At 37.8% G+C, this 23,490-nt stretch overlaps 1 protein-coding gene across 1 annotated transcript in view; it reads right to left on the minus strand.

Annotated features, from left to right (window-relative positions):
• The window catches only part of pcdh15b (protocadherin-related 15b), a 423,399-nt gene that overhangs the window by 260,137 nt on the left and 139,772 nt on the right, over positions 1 to 23,490 (minus strand). Inside the window, exons 10-12 of the mRNA XM_051673714.1 lie at positions 20,571 to 20,679; positions 12,791 to 12,903; positions 2,706 to 2,912 (exon numbers count right to left, since the gene is read on the minus strand). Coding sequence (XP_051529674.1) covers positions 2,706 to 2,912; positions 12,791 to 12,903; positions 20,571 to 20,679 — 429 coding nt within the window. The remainder of the gene's footprint in view (positions 1 to 2,705; positions 2,913 to 12,790; positions 12,904 to 20,570; positions 20,680 to 23,490) is intronic.

Below are 23,490 nucleotides of genomic sequence, written 5' to 3' on the forward strand. Positions count from 1 at the left end.
GAGAGAAAACATAAACATGACATAAGAGGGTTTTCAATATCTAAAACGTACAAGATAAAAGGGATCGTTCACCCAAAAAAAAAATAAATAAATAAATAAATAAATTGTATCTAACCTATACCATTAGTTTCAATCCTCTTATTTGATTAGTAAAGCAGGGTTCCAAAAATGCTAAAATTTAGTTAAACATTTGACACAGCAATAGTTCCCTGTTTGTATCATCATCAGTTCATAAGTTGTTCAAAAGGATGTAAAACAACAACAACAACAAAAAACTAAATCCTGCTTTTGGAACAATTTTCATTGGCTGAACCGAAGAAGAAAAAAAAAAGAAAAAATAACAACAACAAAACTTTTTTTTTTTTTTTTTTTTTTTTAATGTTTCTGGAACGTGACAATTTATTTTTAAAAGTAAAAATATTTAATATTGTCTCTCACTTAATATGTCATAAAAGCTGCATGCAAGTTTATCAATGTTTATCGATATTTCTAAGAACAATGGCTTTTAAAATAATGTCATGTCGGTTGCTGTTCATGTTAATTACTTATTAGGACTCCTAAAACAATGCTAGATTAAATAGTGCTGACTGACAGCCCAAAGCGACTCAAACATTATTCTAATCAAGCATCCTAGAAAAACATTCGATAATAAATGTTCCACTGAGGTAGAATAATTTGTTTGTTGCCGGGGGCCAAACATTTTTCCTTATTTATCATAGCTAGTGTTTTAATTGTAAGTAATTAATATGAAAAACTAAACCAAACACACTTAATACTGTTTTTATATTGAAATAGTCAGGGGTATTCAATTATTTGTATTTTATTTTATTTATTTTTTAGGATCAAGCCATAATTCCTTCTTAAGATCTGGCTGAAGAACAAATATGACTTCATAACCTTAAATAACAAATAGGTTTTGTCAACTTTACTTTAAAAATCAACTGTAAATAAATAAATAAATAAAAGTAATTTTAGGGCTACAACTATGAAAACAAAGAGGAGCATTAAGATCTGCTAAAGCCCATATCTTTGACAGTATCAACCCACATAAGAAAACAATGGCCACTGGAGAACAAACTGATTTGATATTGTTCATGACTGAGAACACTGACGCACATCTAGAACCAAACACAATCACTGATGATTCATTATCACTTTTTATGAGCACTAGACACTGAACAGATGAGACCTTTTAGTGCATTTTATTTGAAGGTTTGCTTTCATGATCAATTTATCTTTTGATAAGATGTCACTTCTGATACAACTGCTGTGTTACAAAATTGTTTCCTTCTGTAGATTTAACCGCAGTGAAGCAGTTTGTATAAATACATTTGATTGAATAAGACATGATCAAATATCAACACCTAAACTGTTTTGGTTCATGTTTTGGAAAGCAGTGTGACTAAACTATGGCCAGAAAAACTTAAACATGTGGGCTCCAGTCCAGATCTGTCCATTAACTGGTGACCTCTGCATGCTGTTGTTTAACTCACTGCTGAGTTTTGTGCAGAGAGTGCTCTTATGGTCAGGCTGTGATTTTATCAAATTTTATTGAATTGAAGTAAATTTTATTAAAAGGGCCTGATTAAAACAACTACCGGGTCGGATTTGAATAGCCATGGGATATATATGTAAAAAACATTATTCCAAATGTTAAGATGGGGTTTTTTGGCCCCTTGGCATCCGGGACACATATGCCTGGCATATCCTGCACACCGCATTACGGCACCCCTTACTTCATAATATATATATATAGTACTGTGCAAAAGTCTTAGGCACATAAGATGTTTCACAAAAGCATTTGTCTTAAGATGGTTATTTATATCTTCAGTGTCAATAGGAGATATAAATGTTAGACTCCCAAACATTACTTTTGTAAACAGAAAAGATTAGAATAGAAGATCAAGGAGCCCTGCAACAGATGTCATGGCCCCCACAAAATCCCCCACTGAACATCATGTCAGTCTGAGATTACATAAAGAGACAGAAGCAATTGAGACAGCCAAAATAGATAGAAGAACTGTGGCAAATTCTCCAAGAAGCTTGGAACATCATATCTGCCAACAACCAAGAAAAACTGTGTCCAGATGTACCTAGGAGAATTGGTGCTCGGTGGTCACACCGAATATTGATTTATCTTTTTTATGTTTACTGGACTTTGTATGACATTAAGTGATAAATGAAAACAATTTATGTCATTATTTTTGAAGACATCCTCACTATGCAACATTTTTCACAAGTGCCTAAAACTTTTGCACAGTATATATATATACACACAGTATATATACATAAACATGAATTATTGAAAAATTACCCATTCTCTCACACTTATGTCAGGTTTGGAATGGAATTTACATTTTTTGAACTATCCCTTTAAGTTAGGAGATCAAGATTAAGAAGTCTATCAGAGTCTGCTAAGTTTTAAGTACATTGCCTTTCCAATCACTAAAGCAGACATAATTACAAACACAAAACACTAACAAGAAAATTACCACAGTAAAAGCACCTCCCCAACAGTCTCTAATGTGAGCCTGAGACTGTTTCTGTGATGATGTTTTCTATTTTAATTTGCCTTTCTTAATGCTCCATAGAGCAGGAGCTTCGAATAATTTCAGAGGACCATTTCCATACACACAATTCCCACAGGATATGTGAAAAATTACTGCAATTTGAGCACAAAGCACTGGAGGAATCCGAGTCCTCACCTCCTCAATGTCGTTATCCAGGGCGATAATGGTGAGGGGTGTGGAGAGATTGGCGCTGCTCGAGATTGTTGTGCCCAGTGGAGCAGATTCCGAGATGAATCCATGATAAGTGTCCACCTGGAAGTAGGGCGCTTGATTGTTCTCATCAAGCACCTCAATGTGGAGATTAGCAAATGCCGGGAGAGGGTGTCCGTTGTCCTGCTCTGCCTGAAGAAAAGAAAGTCATCGGTTGATAGATCCACAAGACAGAATGTGAGACTAAGATGGAATACTATAGTTTAAAACCACTGCTTTTTATGGATGATGACTACTGCACATATAAAAAAGGACAATAGGATAAGCCTTTATGGGCAAACGAGGGCTTAACACTATCTACAGACTTGGCCCTCTTAATTAAATAAAGAGCATGACTGATTAATTCAGGTCATTCCAAAACTTCATTCTCTCCATGCCTGGTATAAAGGCCTCTTAGGCATTTGAGTTTTTAGTGTAGTGACTACTAAATTGCACAAAAGCCTTCCTTACCAGATAGGGCTGGAAATTGCAGCTAACAATTTATAAAAAAATTTTTTTTTTTCAGCCATTTGATGATATTCAATATATATCTACATTTTTATATATTTGTTCTGAAATGTTTAAAGAGTGTAATATCCATCACCATAACAATGGACATTAAACAATGAGCATTTATTGATTTTGGTTCATGTAAATGAATAAAAACACAACTGTTTATTGCTGCAGAAGTTCATATTGCATGAACATATTTGGTATTAGGCAAACAATGAACAATATATGTTCACAGTATTTATTAATCTTGGTTAATATTAATGTATAAAAATATGTTTGTTCATGTTAGTTCATCGTGCATTATCTAATGTTAACATGATCCAACTTTTGATTTTGAAAATGTATTTGAAATGAACATTTAATAAATTAACCAATATAAATAAATGCTGTAAAGAAAAATCATATTATATAGTATTCATTGTTAGTTCATTCTAACTAATGCAGTTAATAAATGTTAACGAATATGACTAAAACCTTATTGTTAAGTGCTGCCACCAATTTTTACAAATACAACTTTGATCCAACTTTATTTTACATGTCTTTAACTACTATATTATAACATTAAAATACATGCAATGCAATGTAGTTATTGTGTAACTACATGTTGTTCTGCAAAATTCTCACAAGATTCACATTTGCTGCTACAGAGGCTGAGGTTATGTACGAGTCTGTTTAGGAGTAGAAGAAGGGGATAGGGATTAGAGGTTAGGGTTTAGGGTAAAGGTTGGGTAGGTTTACGGTTAGGGGTAGCAGTGTAACTACAGATGTGATTAAATGCAGAGACTTTAAATGTAAGTACAATACAATAACTCTTTTGTACATTATAAGTACATGTTTGTTTGTTTGTTTTTTTGCTCCAATACGTCAAAAAATGTTTCCCATGTCCCCTGGCATTGCTTGCTATATATATATACACACACACACACACACACACACACACACACACACACACACACACAGTACTGTGCAAAAGTCTTAGGCACATTAGATTTTTCACAAAAACAATTGTCTTAAAATGGATATTTTATATATTCTGCTTGTAGTATATTAGTAGGAAATATAAATTTTCAATTTTAACATCTCCTTTGCAAATAGAATGCATAAACATATATAAGAGCTTTTAAATCATTGCAATATTCACAATTGTGCTACACGGAGGCCCACTTTACAGCAAAATTATTTTAAAAGAATTCCAACTATATGAAGCTAAAACAAAAGCTGCATTTCTAAAACTCCTGAACACAGCTCTCCTGATTAAAGTATAATTTTGGAATTTCAAAATTGCATGGATTATGGATTATAATGGATTATGACCTCCATTAAAGAAGAGTCGTTCAAGAATGTCTCAATTCAGAAGTGATTAATAATAGCTACTGATGACAAGACAGCTTTAAAAACAGTTACAGTAAGAGAACCATTACAATTAAAATCATTGTAAAAGAGAGGCAAGAAAGATGTAATTACAGTTAATAATGTCCTAAATTAACAAAATGAGGTCAAACATCCTAATGTACTCTTAAAGTCAACATTAAACACATTTTACTTATGTAATGCAGCATATAAGAAATTGATGGATTTTGGATTGGATCATGAAAATAGTGTTACATACCAGAAAGGAGCCAGGTGACCGGGAGGGGTTGAAATGCAAGAGGGATTTGTAACCTCAGCCAAAGTGATGCCATTTCAAAGGCAGAGCAAGTTTAATGAAAAATTCTAAAGATTTGCATTTTTTTTTTTTTTCTGTGGAATGACGATGCGCATATAAGTCAAGAATGATAATAGAGTATATTTTCATTTCATGAAACCCAGTCCTGGTGTAATATGTGACAGCGAGTGACTGTACCATCACTCGCACTTAAATAAATAAATCAGATATAACCAACTGAGTGACAGCGCTTATCTGACCACAACTCCAATTCATGCTCTAGGGCAAGTTCTGAGTTGCATATACAGGTATTGAAGAGCACAGCTCGCTTGATGGCTAAATGTGCAAAGCCTCCGAGTTACTGACAGGCTGTTTCACCATTAGTGTCAACGAGACTTGACAGAACTGTGAAAATGAGAGAATATACAGCATCTAGTGTGACAGAGCACTTTCCTTATTGCCAGCAAATGAGAGATTTGAAGTTTATTGGATCAACAAGGTTACCTCTCACAGGCATTCCTTTTGGAATGCAAGCAAATAAAATCAAGAAACACCAAAAGAAGAAATGATATATAATATTATGGGGGACTGATGTATACTCTCTCACAGCGAGGCATTATTAAAGAGATAAATAAAGCTTCAGATAGAGACGATAATTATGTTGCTTAGTCACAACAAAATAGTCTCAGCCTCAAATGGCATTCCCCACGACCAGTCCACAGTCCATTCACTGACTAAAACTGGCAAGAGCTGGATTAAACTATCAGTTTCAATCTGACTGGCTGGCTTAAAGCAAATTCTGAGAGTCAGGGGATTCACCAGTCCATCTGTTAACAAAATTATGTTTACGAGGTACTGGGTTGATACAATTGCCCTGTTTCCACCTGGTATTAAAATGTGTTTTCGTGATTCGATCACATGTGGTCAGCCAAGACGCATTCCTGTTTCCATCTGGTATTACCATGCATCTCAAATGCATTTTGTGTGACTATATGAGTTCGGATTTGGAGGGAAGGGTCTCTAATTTCATGACAACTTCCATCAATCACTATCAGTTTTTTAATGCATCAAAATAAACCACCAAAAGTAATAAAAGACAAAGAAAGCAGGAAAAAAAGCAGATACAGTTGAAATTTGGGCACATGCGCAACATTTCGAGTAGAATTCTCAGTTATTTAACTGTGCTTCAGATGTGTGTTGGCATCTGTTTATCTGCATGTTGATATCAGGCACACTGAAGAAGTTTCCTGAACATTTCATGCTTGTGTATGTATTCGCTTTTTCAAATTTTTCAATCAGACAGTTATTTACTTTTAAAGTCACACATACGCTGCAAAGTTTAAAGTCTTGTTTTAGCGCAGCAGTTGATTGACAGGTGAGGGGTGGTGCTTCACTACTGTCTGAGACGCATTCAAGATGGATTGTGTTTTACACATCAAACTTTTATACACAAATGCAATGTGGTCACAAGCATATTTGACCACTTACATATGTGGTTTCAGTGAACCGATCACAAGATGTTTTGGACCCTGTTTCTACCTGTATTTAGCACAATTCATTCCTCAAAACAATGATTGACTGAGGAGTTTCTAGAGAAAGCCGTTTCTTTTTTGCCATTTTTTTTACCTAATATTGACCTTAAGACATGCCAGTCTACTGTGCCAATTCAAAAACATGTTTTGACTATACTTTGTGATCAGCTGAATGCCACTTTGGTGAATTCAAGTACCAATTTCCTTCCGAAATAGCAAAGTTTGTACACGATTCCAAACTTTTGGCTGCCAGTGTGTGTGTATATATATATATATATATATATATATATATATATATATATATATATATATATATATATATAGGAGCACAGACATTTCAAAATAAGAGTCCCGTGGGAATTTCGGGTATCTTTATAATTAAAAGTACCGCATAATGTACCACTTTTTTTCTTCTGGTAATTATTGATTGGGATTGGAGTAGCACAATAAACTGCATATGGGATTTAATTCAATTTGCACTCTTGTAGTGTCTGTGTCATCCGGTAACAGTAAAGAAAGACTAAGGCAATATTGTAAAACAATTTAAATTATATAAAAAGATGTGAGATCCAGCTTTTGACACTTAGGACAGCTGAGGGACTTGTACACAACTATTACACAAAGTGCAAACATTGCTAAAGCAACATCAAGACAACGGCAACACTATCTGACCTCATTGGCTTTGCCAACTTTTCTCGTATCATGCTCTTTCCAATATAAGCGCAATGACATGACATTTACTGCAACCACTAAGACCTTCCTTTCACCTAACTACAACAGCCCAGAAAGTATCTGGGCACTGAAGACACACTTAAAATGAATGAATTCCAATGTATTAGATAATAAAATCTCAAACCAGCTGCATGATGTTTGAGCTTTTCTCAGAACTAACTTAAATTATCTGAGCCCTTTTTAATAATGATTGGTAACCTACTGGTCCCATGGTGATTTTAAGGGATACTTGAAGTCAGTTCCCCTCAAGTTCACACAGGTGTGCACAGTAACCACAGGTGGAATTAATTACATTAACTACGACAAGTTTGATAACCTGAAAGTATATAAATATTTATTTTATTTTTTTCAGGGAAATGCATTGTATTACATCCAAGTGACGTATATGTGTAAACAGTTGGATTCAGGGCCTCATGTAGTGTGCAGGCTACGTGATTCGATTTTGAGGGGTTGAATCCGAGGCTTAGCCTTGCCGGTCTTGTTTTGGAAACTGAGATGTTGACTGGCAGGTTGACATACTGTTGTCACAACAGAAGCGATGTTTTCGCTGCAGTGCTACAGCCAGTATACAGGCTGAGGCAAAAATACTGTTCCTGTTGGCAGTCAGTGATACAGTGGGAAGTATATCATACAGTTGATCTTGTTAAACGACAGCAGTAAATAATTAAATAATTATACACAGTTATATTTGAATAATTTAAATAATAAATATAAATAAATTAAATAATTATAAATACTGTATAAACATTATTGTGGCAAACGATTATAATGGCTTAATCATTTATTATTTTATTTGTTTCTACAGGTGCATCTCAATAAATTAGAATGTCGTGGAAAAGTTCATTTATTTCAGTAATTCAGCTCAAATTGTGAAACTCGTGTATTAAATAAATTCACTGCACACAGACTGAAGTAGTTTAAGTCTTTGGTACTTTTAATTGTGACGATTTTGGCTCACATTTAACAAAAACCCACCAATTCACTATCTCAAAAAATTAGAATACATCATAAGACCAATAAAAAAAACATTTTTAGTGAATTGTTGGCCTTCTGGAAAGTATGTTCATTTACTGTATATGTACTCAATACTTGGTAGGGGCTCCTTTTGCTTTAATTACTGCCTCAATTCGGCGTGGCATGGAGGTGATCAGTTTGTGGCACTGCTGAGGTGGTATGGAAGCCCAGGTTTCTTTGACAGTGGCCTTCAGCTCATCTGCATTTTTTGGTCTCTTGTTTCTCATTTTCCTCTTGACAATACCCCATAGATTCTCTATGGGGTTCAGGTCTGGTGAGTTTGTTGGCCAGTCAAGCACACCAACACCATGGTCATTTAACCAACTTTTGGTGCTTTTGGCAGTGTGGGCAGGTGCCAAATCCTGCTGGAAAATGAAATCAGCATCTTTAAAAAGCTGGTCAGCAGAAGGAAGCATGAAGTGCTCCAAAATTTCTTGGTAAACGGGTGCAGTGACTTTGGTTTTCAAAAAACACAATGGACCAACACCAGCAGATGACATTGCACCCCAAATCATCACAGACTGTGGAAACTTAACACTGGACTTCAAGCAACTTGGGCTATGAGCTTCTCCACCCTTCATCCAGACTCTAGGACCTTGGTTTCCAAATGAAATACAAAACTTGCTCTCATCTGAAAAGAGGACTTTGGAACACTGGGCAACAGTCCAGTTCTTCTTCTCCTTAGCCCAGGTAAGACGCCTCTGACATTGTCTGTGGTTCAGGAGTGGCTTAACAAGAGGAATACAACAACTGTAGCCAAATTCCTTGACACGTCTGTGTGTGCTGGCTCTTGATGCCTTGACCCCAGCCTCAGTCCATTCCTTGTGAATTTCACCCAAATTCTTGAATCGATTTTGCTTGACAATCATAAGGCTGCGGATCTCTCGGTTGGTTGTGCATCTTTTTCTTCCACACTTTTTCCTTCCACTCAACTTTCTGTTAACATGCTTGGATACAGCACTCTGTGAACAGCCAGCTTCTTTGGCAATGAATGTTTGTGGCTTATCCTCCTTGTGAAGGGTGTCAATGATTTTCTTCTGGACAACTGTCAGATCAGCAGTCTTCCCCATGATTGTGTAGCCTAGTGAACCAAACTGAGAGACCATTTTGAAGGCTCAGGTAACCTTTGCAGGTGTTTTGAGTTGATTAGCTGATTGGCATGTCACCATATTCTAATTTTTTGAGATAGTGAATTGGTGGGTTTTTGTTAAATGTGAGCCAAAATCATCACAATTAGAAGAACCAAAGACTTAAACTACTTCAGTCTGTGTGCATTGAATTTATTTAATACACAAGTTTCACAATTTGAGTTGAATTACTGAAATAAATGAACTTTTCACGACATTCTAATTTATTGAGATGCACCTGTATATTACTGAACTTAAGCCTTTTATTGGCCTACAGTCCACTGTCTGAGATAGATTTATTATAAGGGCTGTTCTAAGATCGTTTCAATGTACAAATGCATCAAACGGACGCTTTTGGAGCGTCCCACTTTGATTGTGTTGCATCCTAAACACAGCATTTTTAGTTCCTTGTGTCAAGTTGAATAGTTGAATATGTCTCGAGATTTCTGCATTGTGAACTGTACTCAGTGCAAGAATGTGTTTTCTTCTAGTGCTATCATTGGTGTCAAGCAAGCCTGAGTGTGGTTTGTTCTTTGTATAAGATGCACGTATCTCCAAAAACCACATTTTTCAAGAGCATGGTCTTTCCAGTGAAATGTCCAGAAGGGGGGCAAAAAGCAAGTGAAATGATGTCCTATCAAATGAGGTTTTTAAGGTGAATGTTAGATGAATAGATCTTTAATTAGTGAAATGTACCTCGCTAACCTAAAATATTAACCTAAACCTAACCAACAGTTTCATAAAAACAAATGAGAACTAAACAAAACAGACTTCCTAACCCTTAACCAACACCTAAACCTAACCGATAGTGTCCTAAAAGCAAATGAAACATGAAAAGCACATTTTCTGAAGCAACCACGTCATCTCGTGTCATTTCTATGACACTTTCGTCTCATATGTTAGCTTGCGTGCTTGTCTGGGTCTTCCGAATCCAAAGTCCAACACTATCAAGTGAGCTAACATGCAAGCTAATAACATTGGAATAAGTGTGTAAATGTAGGTGGGTCTGTAATACAAGCATTAAAATGTATTACTTTTCAAATGATGCATTATAGTAAAAGTGTTTTGTTATCATAATACAGCAGTGTGTGAGTAATAGAGCGAAACATAAGTAAAGTCATAATCAGCCGTTTTAGTTGTTTGACAATGAAGAAAACGCGAAGTTGTTGTAGCACTTCTAGTGTTCATTTCACCAGGAAACTGAATAGAAATGTAGAATGTTGCAAGTAAAACCCAGCTGCAAAAAATTTAGTTATAGTAATGTTCATTCTATAATACTAATTTGGCTTTAGAAAACTTGGAATATCTCACACAAGTCAAATGGACTACTTTTAATGTTTTTTCTAGCATGACAGTCCTTGGCAGTGCCAACATTCTTCAAAGCATCTCCCATTGTGTTACACTGAAGAAAGAAAGTCATTTTTAGTTTGGAAGTTAATCTCTTGATGTTATTCTTTTTAAGGACATCATTATTCATGCAGCATTGCTCAATTAGCCTTAAATCTATTCTAATACTCAGAATTGGCATATTTAACTCCACATTTTGCCTACACCATAAACTCTGGCTCACTGAAGCACCTCCATGTAGGATGTGTAAACCTCAACACTAGTATCACTGTATGCAGGCAGTCTTGTTTCCTTTGATCCTGAGAAGAGCTATGGGGTTCAACTCCCAGTGGGGGTTGCTTGTTTCATCAACATAAGCCCATGTCCACCTTCTGTTACCCAGTGTGAAAAACCTGGTGGCAAGCACAAAGTTATATACGGATCATCACTCCGTTACTGCATACACCAACATTCCAGACCTGGAAGTTCAATTGCTTTGCTCATGAGCACACTAGGTGCAATCCAACATTTTCCTTATCCCTCGGCTCCAGCATCTGGGTCAATATCTACCATGCAATTTCCATGTCCCCATCATGGACTATATACTGGCTAAACATATTAAACTCACAATTTTTAAAGATAAGTTTAAGTTAATCACAATATCACAATTAGGAAAATATAGGGGTGAGTTTTAAATAATTTTAGAGTGCATTTTTTGCCATGTACCTGGGTGCTGTGCTGCAGTTTATGACCTTACCCCGATAAAGAAAAGATGTCTAAGGTATTTACATGACATTACATATTGTAAACGCATGTAAATACACACAATGTAACAAGAAGGATTCCAAGTGTTTCATTTTTTCTCTAAACGAAATGCTTTAAATAAATCATGTTTTGTTGGTAATATTGTTTTATTATGGAACAGCTCACCCAGAAAGGATAATTTACTCACCCTCATGCCATCCCAGATGTGTATAACTTTTAGTTATTCTTCTTTTAAGAAGAATATTTCAGCTCTGTAGGTCCATTCAATGCAAGTGAATGGTGACTAAAACTTTGAAGCTCCAAAAAGCACAAAAAGGCAGCATAAAAGTAATCAATACGACTCCAGTGGCTTAGTCCGTGTCTTCTAAAGTGAGCAAATTGATTTGGATGAGAACAGACCAAATTGAACAGACCTTTTTCACTATAAATCTTGACATTAGCAGTCACCCTTACGATCATAATGTCAAACTCGATTACACTTCCAAGTGCTTGACGCAGTCGCAGAGCACTAGATGACGCTAGGAAGAGCAATCAAGTTTGAAATCAGGATCACCAAGGACACTGCTGATGTCAAGATTTATAGTGAAAATGGAGTTACATTTTGATCCGTTCTCATCTAAAATGTATTGGTTTGTTTTAGAAGACATAAATTAAACCACAGGAATCTTATGGATTACTTTTATGCTGCCTTTATGTGCTTTTTGGAGCTTCAAAGTTTTGATCACCATTCACTTGCATTGTGTGGACCTACAGAGCTGAAATATTCATATCAAAATCTTCGTTTGTGTTCTGCAGAAGAAAGTCATGCACATCTGGAATAGCACGAGTAAATGATGAGAGAATTTTCTATTTGTGGTGAAATATCCCTTTAAGTAGTCAATTTAAAGGTTATGCCTTATTTACATCATGTTTGTCTTTTTGTAATTTAACAAAGAAAATCCGGTCTGCTGATTGCACCAAATCCCTTAAGTTTAGAAAAACATTAGTGATACGTTCCTTGCAATTATAAAGAAGTATTTTCTTAATGCTGCGTTCCATTCAACTCAAAAAGTCTGAATTTCCAACTTCCTACTTGGAAAAGTAATGGAACGCCACTTGAAGTCGGACTTCCAACTTGGAAAGTCATGCTGGAATACAGAACTCTGATTTCGCCAAGATGCAGGTGTATGACTTCATGAAAACCAAACGGTATCATGGGATATGTACAAAGTTATTGATAAATATTCACTTTAAAGCAAATCCAACCCATCATTCAGTCATCACAACAAAAATAGTCACAGATTAATTTACCAAGTCTTTAAAAAAAACATGAATGACCCAGCTATCAAACTTTCTGAAAATTCAACAGTGACCATTCTATGTTGATGTTGTTATTACCTTAATGACAAGGTCGAAATGCTGGTGCTGTTCTCTGCTGATGGGCTGTAGAAGCCGGAGCTCGGCTGTGGTGCGGTTCAGGGAGAAGTACTTCGCATATGATGCAGGTTTCCCTATAAAATTTAGGAGGCAGGAATGATGGATCCATAAGATAAATGACTTCCATTCAAGTGTTTGCCACTGAAAATAATAACTCAATGGGGCACTAAGATTTTGAAACATTTTCTGTTGCATACCCATTTTCAGAGCCATGATACAAATAAATACTGCCTCTATAAATAGCTGTGCATAATGTAGAGTCCTTTGTTGATAGTTAAAAGCATGAGGCTGCTTTCACAGCTGTGGTCTACATTACAGTATGTTCTGACATATCCCTGACTGGAGGTCTAAACCTTTAGCTGGTGCACTTTAGTTCCTCAAGTCAGGTCAGGAGCAGCATGGTTCCGTGAGCCTGCTGCTCTGTTTTCAGGTTTCATCTTGGCGCGCAGCAGGTGGCTGCACCTTGCCCGCAGCATAAATGCATTTGACTCCAGCAGAATTCCGACCCACCGCTCTGCTCTGCCTCCCATGGAAAAGCATTATTTCCTCTGATAGTGACTGAATATTGGGGTATTTATTCTAATATGAGCACTTTTGGTCCTTATCTTCCTTAAAATACACTTTTAATACTCACCAGTTTATGTAATTTGTCCACTATCAATGTCCAAATGTCCATGCATCACAGAGGAATTCTGGCATTGTCATTTTTGGTAACACTTTACATAAATGTTCCCCTTTTTTAAAGGATTATAAATTGGTTCATTAATGACTAATAATTCATTTACAAATGCATTATAAATCATGAATATGCAGTTACCAAAATATGTATAAAATGGGTGACTTTCTTGCAATAAAGTACCTGCCAAATAGTGAGCCATTTATCCTCACGTGTTTGAAATGTTTAATAACACTTGTTCAACATTGTTAACTTAAGAAAATGTACCTTAATGAAACTCCTATGAAGCATTTATTATGGTGTTGCCAACATTAGAAACCTCTTAAGGAAAATGATTTAAAAAAAAGCCCATCAAGACACTACAGAAATTCATATAAACACAAAGCGGACTGTAGCTAAATGACCAAATCCCTCGTTTTAATCTCACTATGAAAGTCAATTTTGCTCCATTGTGACATAAATCATGAATTAGGACTTTTATGTTTTTGAATAATATAAATATGAATATGTGTATTAAGTGTCTACTATTTAGCAAGTATTGCATGAAAGTCACCCTTTTTATTAATGCTGTTATAACTGCGTATCAGTGATTTATAATGCATTTATAAATGATTTATTTGCCATAAACAGCCCCTTTATAAACCCTTTAACACAGGGAACATTCATGTGAAGTGTAATCTAATTTTTCCCGAACTGACATTTTTCAGAATCAACCAATTTCACCATAAACTCAAATCACCATTCATTTTCTGGTGGTGAAAATGACATTTTACATTGTTTGTAATAAAATGTTGAGTGCTTTTCCTCACTAAGGCTAATAGCTTAATAGTGTATCCATAATACACACAATTAAATAATATTCACACTTTTTCATAATTAAATAAAAATACAGCTTGATTGGAAATAACACAATAAATATATCCTGTTCACTGATGATTTTTACATTTATTTTGCTTTGTTTTCTTCACACATAACATGTCTCATATTTGATTTCAAGCATACTCTCTCCTGACATTGTCTCCTTGGTAATAAAGTACATTAACTTTTGTTATATATTATATGTGTGTGTGTGTATATATATATATATATATATATATATACACACACACACACACACACACACACACACGCACACACACACACACACTTAGTGACCACTTTATTAGACTTACTTATTCTGAGCAGATTCTAGAGACTGTTGTGCGTGAAAATCCGAGGAGATCAGCAGTTACAGAAATACTCAAACCAGGCCATCTGGCACCAAACATCTTTCTAAGGTCGAAATCACTGAGATCACTTTTTTTATTTTATTTATTTTTTATTCTGATGGTTGATGTGAATGATTTTATGCATTGCACTGCTCAGGGCCAGCCCTAGAATTTTGGCAGCACTAAGCAGATTTCCAAACTGGGGCCCCCCTACCAACAAGTACACCAATCCTGACACACCCAACATCAATAACTAAGCAAGTTTAAATTGTGCAAATACATGTATTTATTCAAAAGCATAAAGCTTATACATGCACAACTATCAACTGTAGTTTATCAGTACAGGTAAATCTACTTCAGAAGTACAAAAAGTTTTTAAACAAACAAATACATATCACATGCACAGATTAATACATATATTTAATGAAATTCTGTGCAAATGAGTAATAACTAATTAAATTACCAAATTAAGGTGTGGTAGCCTACAGTAGATATTTACACTAACTGTAAATAGTGGCATATGCTATTTGCACCCTGGTGCATAATAAAACAGTATACAATCTAACAGCATCAGGGTATGTAATGTAAGCACTGATGACAGACTTAACTACATCACTGACACTGGGAAGAAACACATCTGATGTGTCATGTTATGGTACCTTGTCAATGCTGTCTTTAAATTCTGAGCGCAACTTTAGAGAGAGTGGTCTCTTTAGGTCCAGCAAACGGGTAACTGCGTCGCCGCCATGCCCCTTGCTTTCCGCCGGCCTATAAGATGCCGAGCCACTGGAAAAACCTGCCAACCACATGTTCCAGACTGGGAAAGTACCCGGGAAAGTACCAGGATACTGAACCCGTGGTAGGGGGACCCCTGGTGGTCACGGGGGCCCTATGCAACCACTTATGTTGCTTAATAGGAAGGGCCAGCACTAGCACTGCTGCCACATGATTGACTGATTGGATAATTGCATGAATAAGTAGGTGTACTTAACAGGTGTTACAAGTGTACTTAATAAAGTGGTCACTGAGTGTATGTGTATGTGTGTATGTATGTATGTATATATATATATATATATATATATATATATATATATATATATATATATATATAGTATATATACCCCTTCATTTTTTTTTCACATTGTGTTATGTTACAGCCTTATGATAAAATGCTTTAAATTATTTATTTTTTTTCACATCAATCTACACTCCATACCCCATAATGACAATGCAAAGAACAGATTTTTGATAACTTTGCAAATTTATTAAAAAGAAAAAAACTGAAATATCACATCAACATAAGTATTCAGAACCTTTGCTATAACACTTAAAATTTAGCTCAGGTGCATCCCATTCTATGGATCATCTTTGAGATGTTTCTACATTTTGATTGGAGTCCATCTTTGGTAAATTAAATTGATTGGACATGATTTGGAAAGGCACACACCTGTCTATATAAGGTCTCACAGCTGAAAATGCATATCAGAGCAAAAACCAAGCCATGAGGTCAAAGGAACTTCCTGCAGAGCTCAGACACAGATTTTTTTCAAGGCAGAGATCTGGGGAAGGCTGCAAAAGTGGCTTCCATAATTCTTAAATGGAAGAAGTTTGTAACAACCAGGACTCTTCCTAGAGCTGGCCGCCTGGCCAAACTGAGCAATCGGGAGAGAAGGGCCTTGGTAAGAGAGGTGACCAAGAACCCGATGGTCACTCTGGTTGAGCTCCAGAGATCAAGTCCGGAGATGGGAGAAACTTACAGAAGGACAACCATCTCTGCAACACTCCAACGATCTGAGCTGAGTGGCCAGACAGAAGCCTCTCCTCAGCTAAGTGTCTGAATACTTATGTCAATGTGATATTTAAGTTTTGTCTTTTTAATAAATTTGCAAAGTTATCAAAAAATCTGTTTTTTGCTTTGTCATTATGGGATATGGAGTGTAGACTGATGTAAAAAATAAAAATAAAAATATTTAAAGCATTTTAGCATAAAGCTGCAACAACAAAATGTGAAAAAATAAGGGGTCTGAACACATTCTGAATGTACTGTGTGTGTGTGTGTTATATATATATATATATATATATATATATATATATATATATATATATATACACTATATTGCCAAAAGTATTTGCTCATCTGCCTTTAGACGCATATGAACTTAAGTGACATCCCATTCTTAATCCATAGGGTTTAATATGACGTTGGCCCACCCTTTGCAGCTATAACAGCTTCAACACTTCTGGGAAGGCTTTCCACAAGGTTTAGGAGTGTGTTTATGGGAATTTTTGACCATTCTTCCAGAAGCGCATTTGTGAGGTCAGACACTGATGTTGGACGAGAAGGCCTGGCTCGCAGTCTTCGCTCTAATTCATCCCAAAGGTGCTCTATCGGGTTGAGGTCAGGACTCTGTGCAGGCCAGTCAAGTTCTTCCACACCAAACTCGCTCATCCATGTCTTTATGGACCTTGCTTTGTGCACTGGTGCGCAGTCATGTTGGTACAGGAAGGGGCCATCCCCAAACTGTTCCCACAAAGTTGGGAGCATGGAATTGTCCAAAATCTCTTGGTATGCTGAAGCATTCAGAGTTCCTTTCACTGGAACTAAGGGGCAAAGCCCAGCTCCTGAAAAACAACCCCACACCATAATCCCCCCTCCACCAAACTTCACAGTTGGCACAATGCAGTCAGACAAGTACCGTTCTCCTGGCAACCACCAAACCCAGACTCATCCATCAGATTGCCAGATGGTGAAGCGTGATTCGTCACTCCAGAGAACGCTTCTCCACTGCTCTAGAATCCAGTGGTGATGTGCTTTACACCACTGCATCCGACGCTTTGCATTGCACTTGGTGATGTATGGCTTGGATGCAGCTGCTCGGCCATGGAAACCCATTCCATGAAGCTCTCTACGCACTGTTCTTGAGCTAATCTGAAGGCCACACGAACTTTGGAGGTCTGTAACGATTGACTCTGCAGAAAGTTGGCGACCTCTGCGCACTATGCGCCTCAGCATCCGCTGACCCCGCTCTGTCATTTTACGTGGCCTACCACTTCGTGGCTGAGTTGCTGTCATTCCCAATCACTTCCACTTTGTTATAATACCACTGACAGTTGACTGTGGAATATTTAGTAGCGAGGAAATTTCACGACTGGACTTGTTGCACAGGTGGCATCCTATCACAGTACCACGCTGGAATTCACTGAGCTCCTGAGAGTGGCCCATTCTTTCACAAATGTTTGTAGAAGCAGTCTGCATGCCTAGGTGCTTCATTTTATACACCTGTGGCCATGGAAGTGATTGGAACACCTGAATTCAATTATTTGGATGGGTGAGCGAATACTTTTGGCAATATAGTGTACATACACTATATGGACAAAAGATTTGGGACACCTACACATTACACCTACAGGAGCTTTTATGACATCCCATTCTAAATCCATAGACATTAATATCGAGTTGGTCCCCCCTTTGCAGCTATAACAGCTTCCACTCTTCTGGGAAGGCATTCTACAAGATTTTGGAGTGTGTCTGTTGGAATTTTTGCCCATTCTTCCAGAAGAGCATTTGTGAGGTCAGACACGGATGTTGGACGAGAGGGCCTGGCTCAAAATCTCCATTCTAGTTCATCCCAAAGGTGTTCGATAGGGTTGAGGTCAGGGCTCTGTGCAGTCCAGTCAAGTTCTTCCACACCAAATTCATCCAACCATGCCTTTATGGACCTTGTTTTGTGCACTGGGACACAATCATGCTGGAACAGTAAAGGGCTTCCCCAAACTGTTTCCACAAAGTTGGAAGCATAGAATTTTCCGAAATGTTAATGCCTCAGCTTACCAAGACATTTTTGAAAATTCTATGCTTCCAACTTTGTGGAAACAGTTTGGGAATTAGAACGGAGCTTGTGAGCCAGGCCCTCTCGTCCAACATCAGTGTCTGACCTCACAAATGTTCTTCTGGAAGAATGGGCAAAAATTCCAACAGACACACTCCAAACTCTTGTAGAAAGCCTTCCCAGAAGAGTGGAAGCTGTTATAGCTGCAAAGGGGGGAACAACTCAACATTAATGTCTATGGATTTAGAATGGGATGTCATAAAAGCTCCTGTAGGTGTAATGTGTAGGTGTCCCAATACTTCTGTCCATATAGTGTATATATACTGTATATAGTTGTGCTCAAAAGTTTGCATACCCTGGCAGAAATTGTGAAATTTTGGCAAATATGACTGTGTCTTTTATGTCTTTTATTTAAGGATAGTGATCATATGAAGCCATTTATTATCACATAGTTGTTTGGCTCCTTTATAAATCATAATGATAAAAGAAATCACCCAAATGGCCCTGATCAAAAGTTTACATACCCTTGAATGTTTGGCCTTGTTACAGACACACAAGGTGACATACACAGATTTAAAATGGCAATTAAAGTTTAATTTCCAACACCTGTGGCTTTTTAAATTGCAATTAGTGTCTGTGTATAAATAGTCAATGAGTTTGTTAGCTCTAACGTGGATGCACTGAGCAGGCTAGATACTGAGACATGGGGAGCAGAAAAGAACTGTCAAAAGACCTGCATAACAAGGTAATGGAACTTTATAAAGATGGAAAAGGATATAAAAAGATATCCAATGCCTTGAAAATGCCAGTCAGTACTGTTCAATCACTTATTAAGAAGTGGAAAATTCGGGGATCTCTTGATACCAAGCCAAGGTCAGGGAGACCAAGAAAGATTTCAGCCACAACTGCCAGGAGAATTGTTCGGGATACAAAGGAAAAACCCACAGGTAACCTCAGGAAAAATACAGGCTGCTCTGGAAAAAGATGGTGTGGTTGTTTCAAGGAGCACAATACGACGATACTTGAACAAAAATGAGCTGCATGGTCGAGTTGCCAGAAAGAAGCCTTTACTGCGCCAATGCCACAAAAAAGCCCGGTTACAATATGCCCGACAACACCTTGACACACCTCACAGCTTCTGGCACACTGTGATTTGGAGTGACGAGACCAAAATAGAGCTTTATGGTCACAACCATAATTGCTATGTTTGGAGAGGGGTATAGCATGGTGGTGGCTCACTCATGTTTTGGGGGTGTGTGAGCTCTAAAGGCATGGGGAATCTTGTGAAAATTTATGGAAAGATGAATGCAGCATGTTATCAGAAAATACGGGCAGACAATTTGCATTCTTCTGCATGAAAGCTACACATGGAACACTCTTGGACTTTCCAGCAGGACATTGACCCTAAGCACAAGGCCAAGTTGACCCTCCAATGGTTACAGCAGAAAAAGGTGAAGGTTCTGGAGTGGCCATCACAGTCTCCTGACCTTAATATCATCGAGCCACTCTGGGGAGATCTCAAAGGTGTGGTTCATGCAAGATGACCAAAGACTTTGCATGACCTGGAGGCATTTTGCCAAGACGAATGGGCAGCTATACCACCTGAAAGATTTTGGGCCTCATAGACAACTATTACAAAAGACTGCACGCTGTCATCGATGCTAAAGGGGGCAATACACAGTATTAAGAACTAAGGGTATGCAGACTTTTGAACAGGGGTCATTTCATTTTTTTCTTTGTTGCCATGTTTTGTTTTATGATTGTGCTATTCTGTTATAACCTACAGTTGAATATGAATCCCATAAGAAATAAAAGGAATGTGTTTTGCCTGCTCACTCATGTTTTCTTTAAAAATGGAACATATATTACCAATTCTCCAAGGGTATGCAAACTTTTGTGCACAACTGTATATAATGTACTGAATAATTTTTGTTGTTGTTGTTTAAATAAATATCAACCCATTGGAACATAAAAATCCTTGTTTTTGAAGAAACACCCACATACAGTAAAGAATTGGAGGGACCTACCAATAAGGATGGAGTACATGATGCCTGGGCGGTCTGGCGGTGGTTGAATGTTTCTGTCTTGATCCACAGCTTGGATGGGGGGTGTCACATTGACAGGATTTACCCGGTTCTGGAAAAGATAATTATTTCATTATTGTTACTTGAGGATCAACACACCCCATTTTCCATCTCCAGTCAAAATAGGATGTCACTGCATGATAATGTCTTTCTCTGCTGTGAAGCAGCAGCAATAAAGGCATTTTAGCACTGTCATGTCACCTCGCCATGCGCAACGTACATGCAGATTCAGAAGAAAGCAGATGGCAAGGGAGATCTGTGGGAGACATTTTCAGGAAAAAAGCGACAACTCAATGATCACATGTCAGAGACTGCATCAATATTCCTGATGCAGATTTCTTTTTTTTTTTAAGTAAAATTTCTAAACATGATTCAAACAACATACATTTTACACCTCAAGATACATGCATTTATGCTTCTCATCCACACAAGAGTACAGTTTTTGGAAAACGCTCTCCATTACCACATACTTTGGAAAACGATGGTGTTAGGAAACTGAAAACTGATTTTTCAAACGAAAACGGATTGGATTGGTCTGCACAATTCATAGCCACTATTCATCTCTGTCATTTATGGGTTTCAGAGTTCCGTCTTTTCATGTTTCCCAAGCCAAAGGGATGAGTAAATCTATCTGCCTCTTTCTCTCTCTGTCTTAGGCATAATATCAGCAGTCAGTAAATAAGCTCATCTATAATTCACGCCGCCTCTGGAATATGGCACTGTTACAGTGAGTGGCGTGGGTGAACCCGCAGACGGTGATGAAAATCAACCTTAAAGAAAAAAAAAGCCGCTCTGCAAGTCAGCAAAGAGCACAGAGACTCTAATCTTCTAGACAGCTGTGCCAAAAGCTTGTTCCGTAAGACCATTTGTCAATTTGGGTGGTGCAAGTGCTTGAGACAGACACTGACAAGCAACATGCCTGGCAAGCTTAAAAAGGAATTTAGTGGAAGGTGAAGTAAAGAGGGCAAAGCTAGATGTTTGACGAAGATGACAGCTTAAAACTACTTAATATGTTTCCGGATGAATAAATTTGACCAAGACATCGCACTTATTATTTTGAGCACGTCAAAGTAAAAATAACATCATTATTGCAAAGCTGTTGTCATGGTGTTGAGTGTTTTTTTTTTTTTTTGCATTGCTATGTAGTTGCCAGAGAGTTTCTAGGTGGTTGCTTACTGGCCCATGTCAAAGCTCACCCCGAAGTCTTGATGCTTTTCTGAGTGGTTTTTAGCACATTGCTTTGTGGTTGCTAGGGTGTTTCTAGGGTATTCTGGGTGTTTGCTATGTGTTCTGGGTTTTTGCTGAGGTGTTGTTGGGTGGTACTGTCCCAAGTCAAAGCCTACCATTTTGCCTACCAGTTGTTTTTAGTGCATTGCAATGCGGTTGACAAGATGTTCTGAGTGGTTGATAGGGTGTTCTGGGTGGTTGCTAGGGTATTCTGAGTTGTTGTTTTTTTGGTTGATAGAGTGATGTGGGCGGTTTCTATGGTGTGGCTAGGTGGTTGCCTACTGGCCCAAGACAAAGCCGACCCCTATGTATCGATGTTATTTCTGAATGATTTTAGTGCATTGCATTCTGGTTGCTAGGGTGTTCTGGGCGGTTGCTATGGTGTGGCTAGGTGATTGCCTACTGGCAAAAGTCAAAACCCACCCCTATGTCTTGATGTTATTTCGGAGTGTTTTGTAGTGCATTGCAATGCGATTGCCAAGGTGTTCTGAGTGTTTCTACCGCTTTGCTTTCTGGTTGTTAGGGTGCTGCAAGGGTGTTCTGGGTGGTTGCTCATGTGTTTTGAGTTGTTTCAAGGGTGTTGCTAGGAAGTTGTTAGGGTCTTCTGGGTGGTTGCGAGGTGTTCTGGGTGGTTGCTAATGTGTTCTGAGTGGTTGCTAGAGTGTTCTGGGCATTTGCTATGGTGTGGCTACGTGGTTTTTTAGTGCTTTGATATGTGCTTGCCAAGGTGTCCTGAGTGGTTGCTAGGGTGTTCTGGGGGGGTTGCTAGTCTATTCTGAGTGGTTGCTAGAGTGTTCTGGGTGTTTTGCTATGGTGTCAAAATCCACCCCTATGGCTTGATGCTATTTCTGAGTGTTTTTTTGTTTGTTTTTTTTGGTTGCCAAGGTGTTCTGAATGTTTTAACCACATTGCTTTGTGTTGCTAAGTGGTAAGTACAGTAGGATGGTTTGAATGGTTGTTGGGGTGTTGCTAGGGTGTTATGGGTGGTTGATATGGTTTTGCTAGGTGGTGGCCTAATGGCCTTAGATAAAGCCTACCCTTATGCCTTGAAGTGGTTGATTGGCTGTTGCTATGTGGTTGCAAGGGTGTTCTGGGTGGTTACTTGGGTGTTTCTAGGGTGTTCTGGGTAGTTGCTTGAGTGTTGCTATGTAGTAGCTAGGGTGTTCTAGATGGTTGCTATGATGTTGCTAGGTGGTTGCCTACTGGCCCAAGTCAAAGCCCCTCCCTAAGTCTTGATGTTATTTCTGAGTGTTTTTATTCAGAGTGTTTTAGGTGGTTCTTACCTGCTCGTGTCCACCAAGCAAAAATAGTAGTCGAGCCACTTAGAAAAGTAATAGCACACCTCTCTGCAACAAGCCACCTGATTTGAGGTATCATTAACGTATGTAGCACAAACAGTGCAGGATGACTAACACACAGAAGTTTAACACTCAGGGTAGGCATGGACAAACTACGGACCGTGGTCCAGATCCGGCCCTCCACATGATTTAATCCGGCTTGTGGCTCATTTATCCTGAAAATATTTTTTCATTGGAAATTTCAATTATCTTGCATTGGGACCTTATGTGCCTCCATGAGCTTTTAACATGCTCAGGGTCGCCAGATAACAAGAGATGCAAATCTTTAATAATGTAGC

Source organism: Myxocyprinus asiaticus, chromosome 36 (assembly GCF_019703515.2).
Source record: "Myxocyprinus asiaticus isolate MX2 ecotype Aquarium Trade chromosome 36, UBuf_Myxa_2, whole genome shotgun sequence".
Taxonomy (NCBI): Eukaryota; Metazoa; Chordata; class Actinopteri; order Cypriniformes; family Catostomidae; genus Myxocyprinus; species Myxocyprinus asiaticus.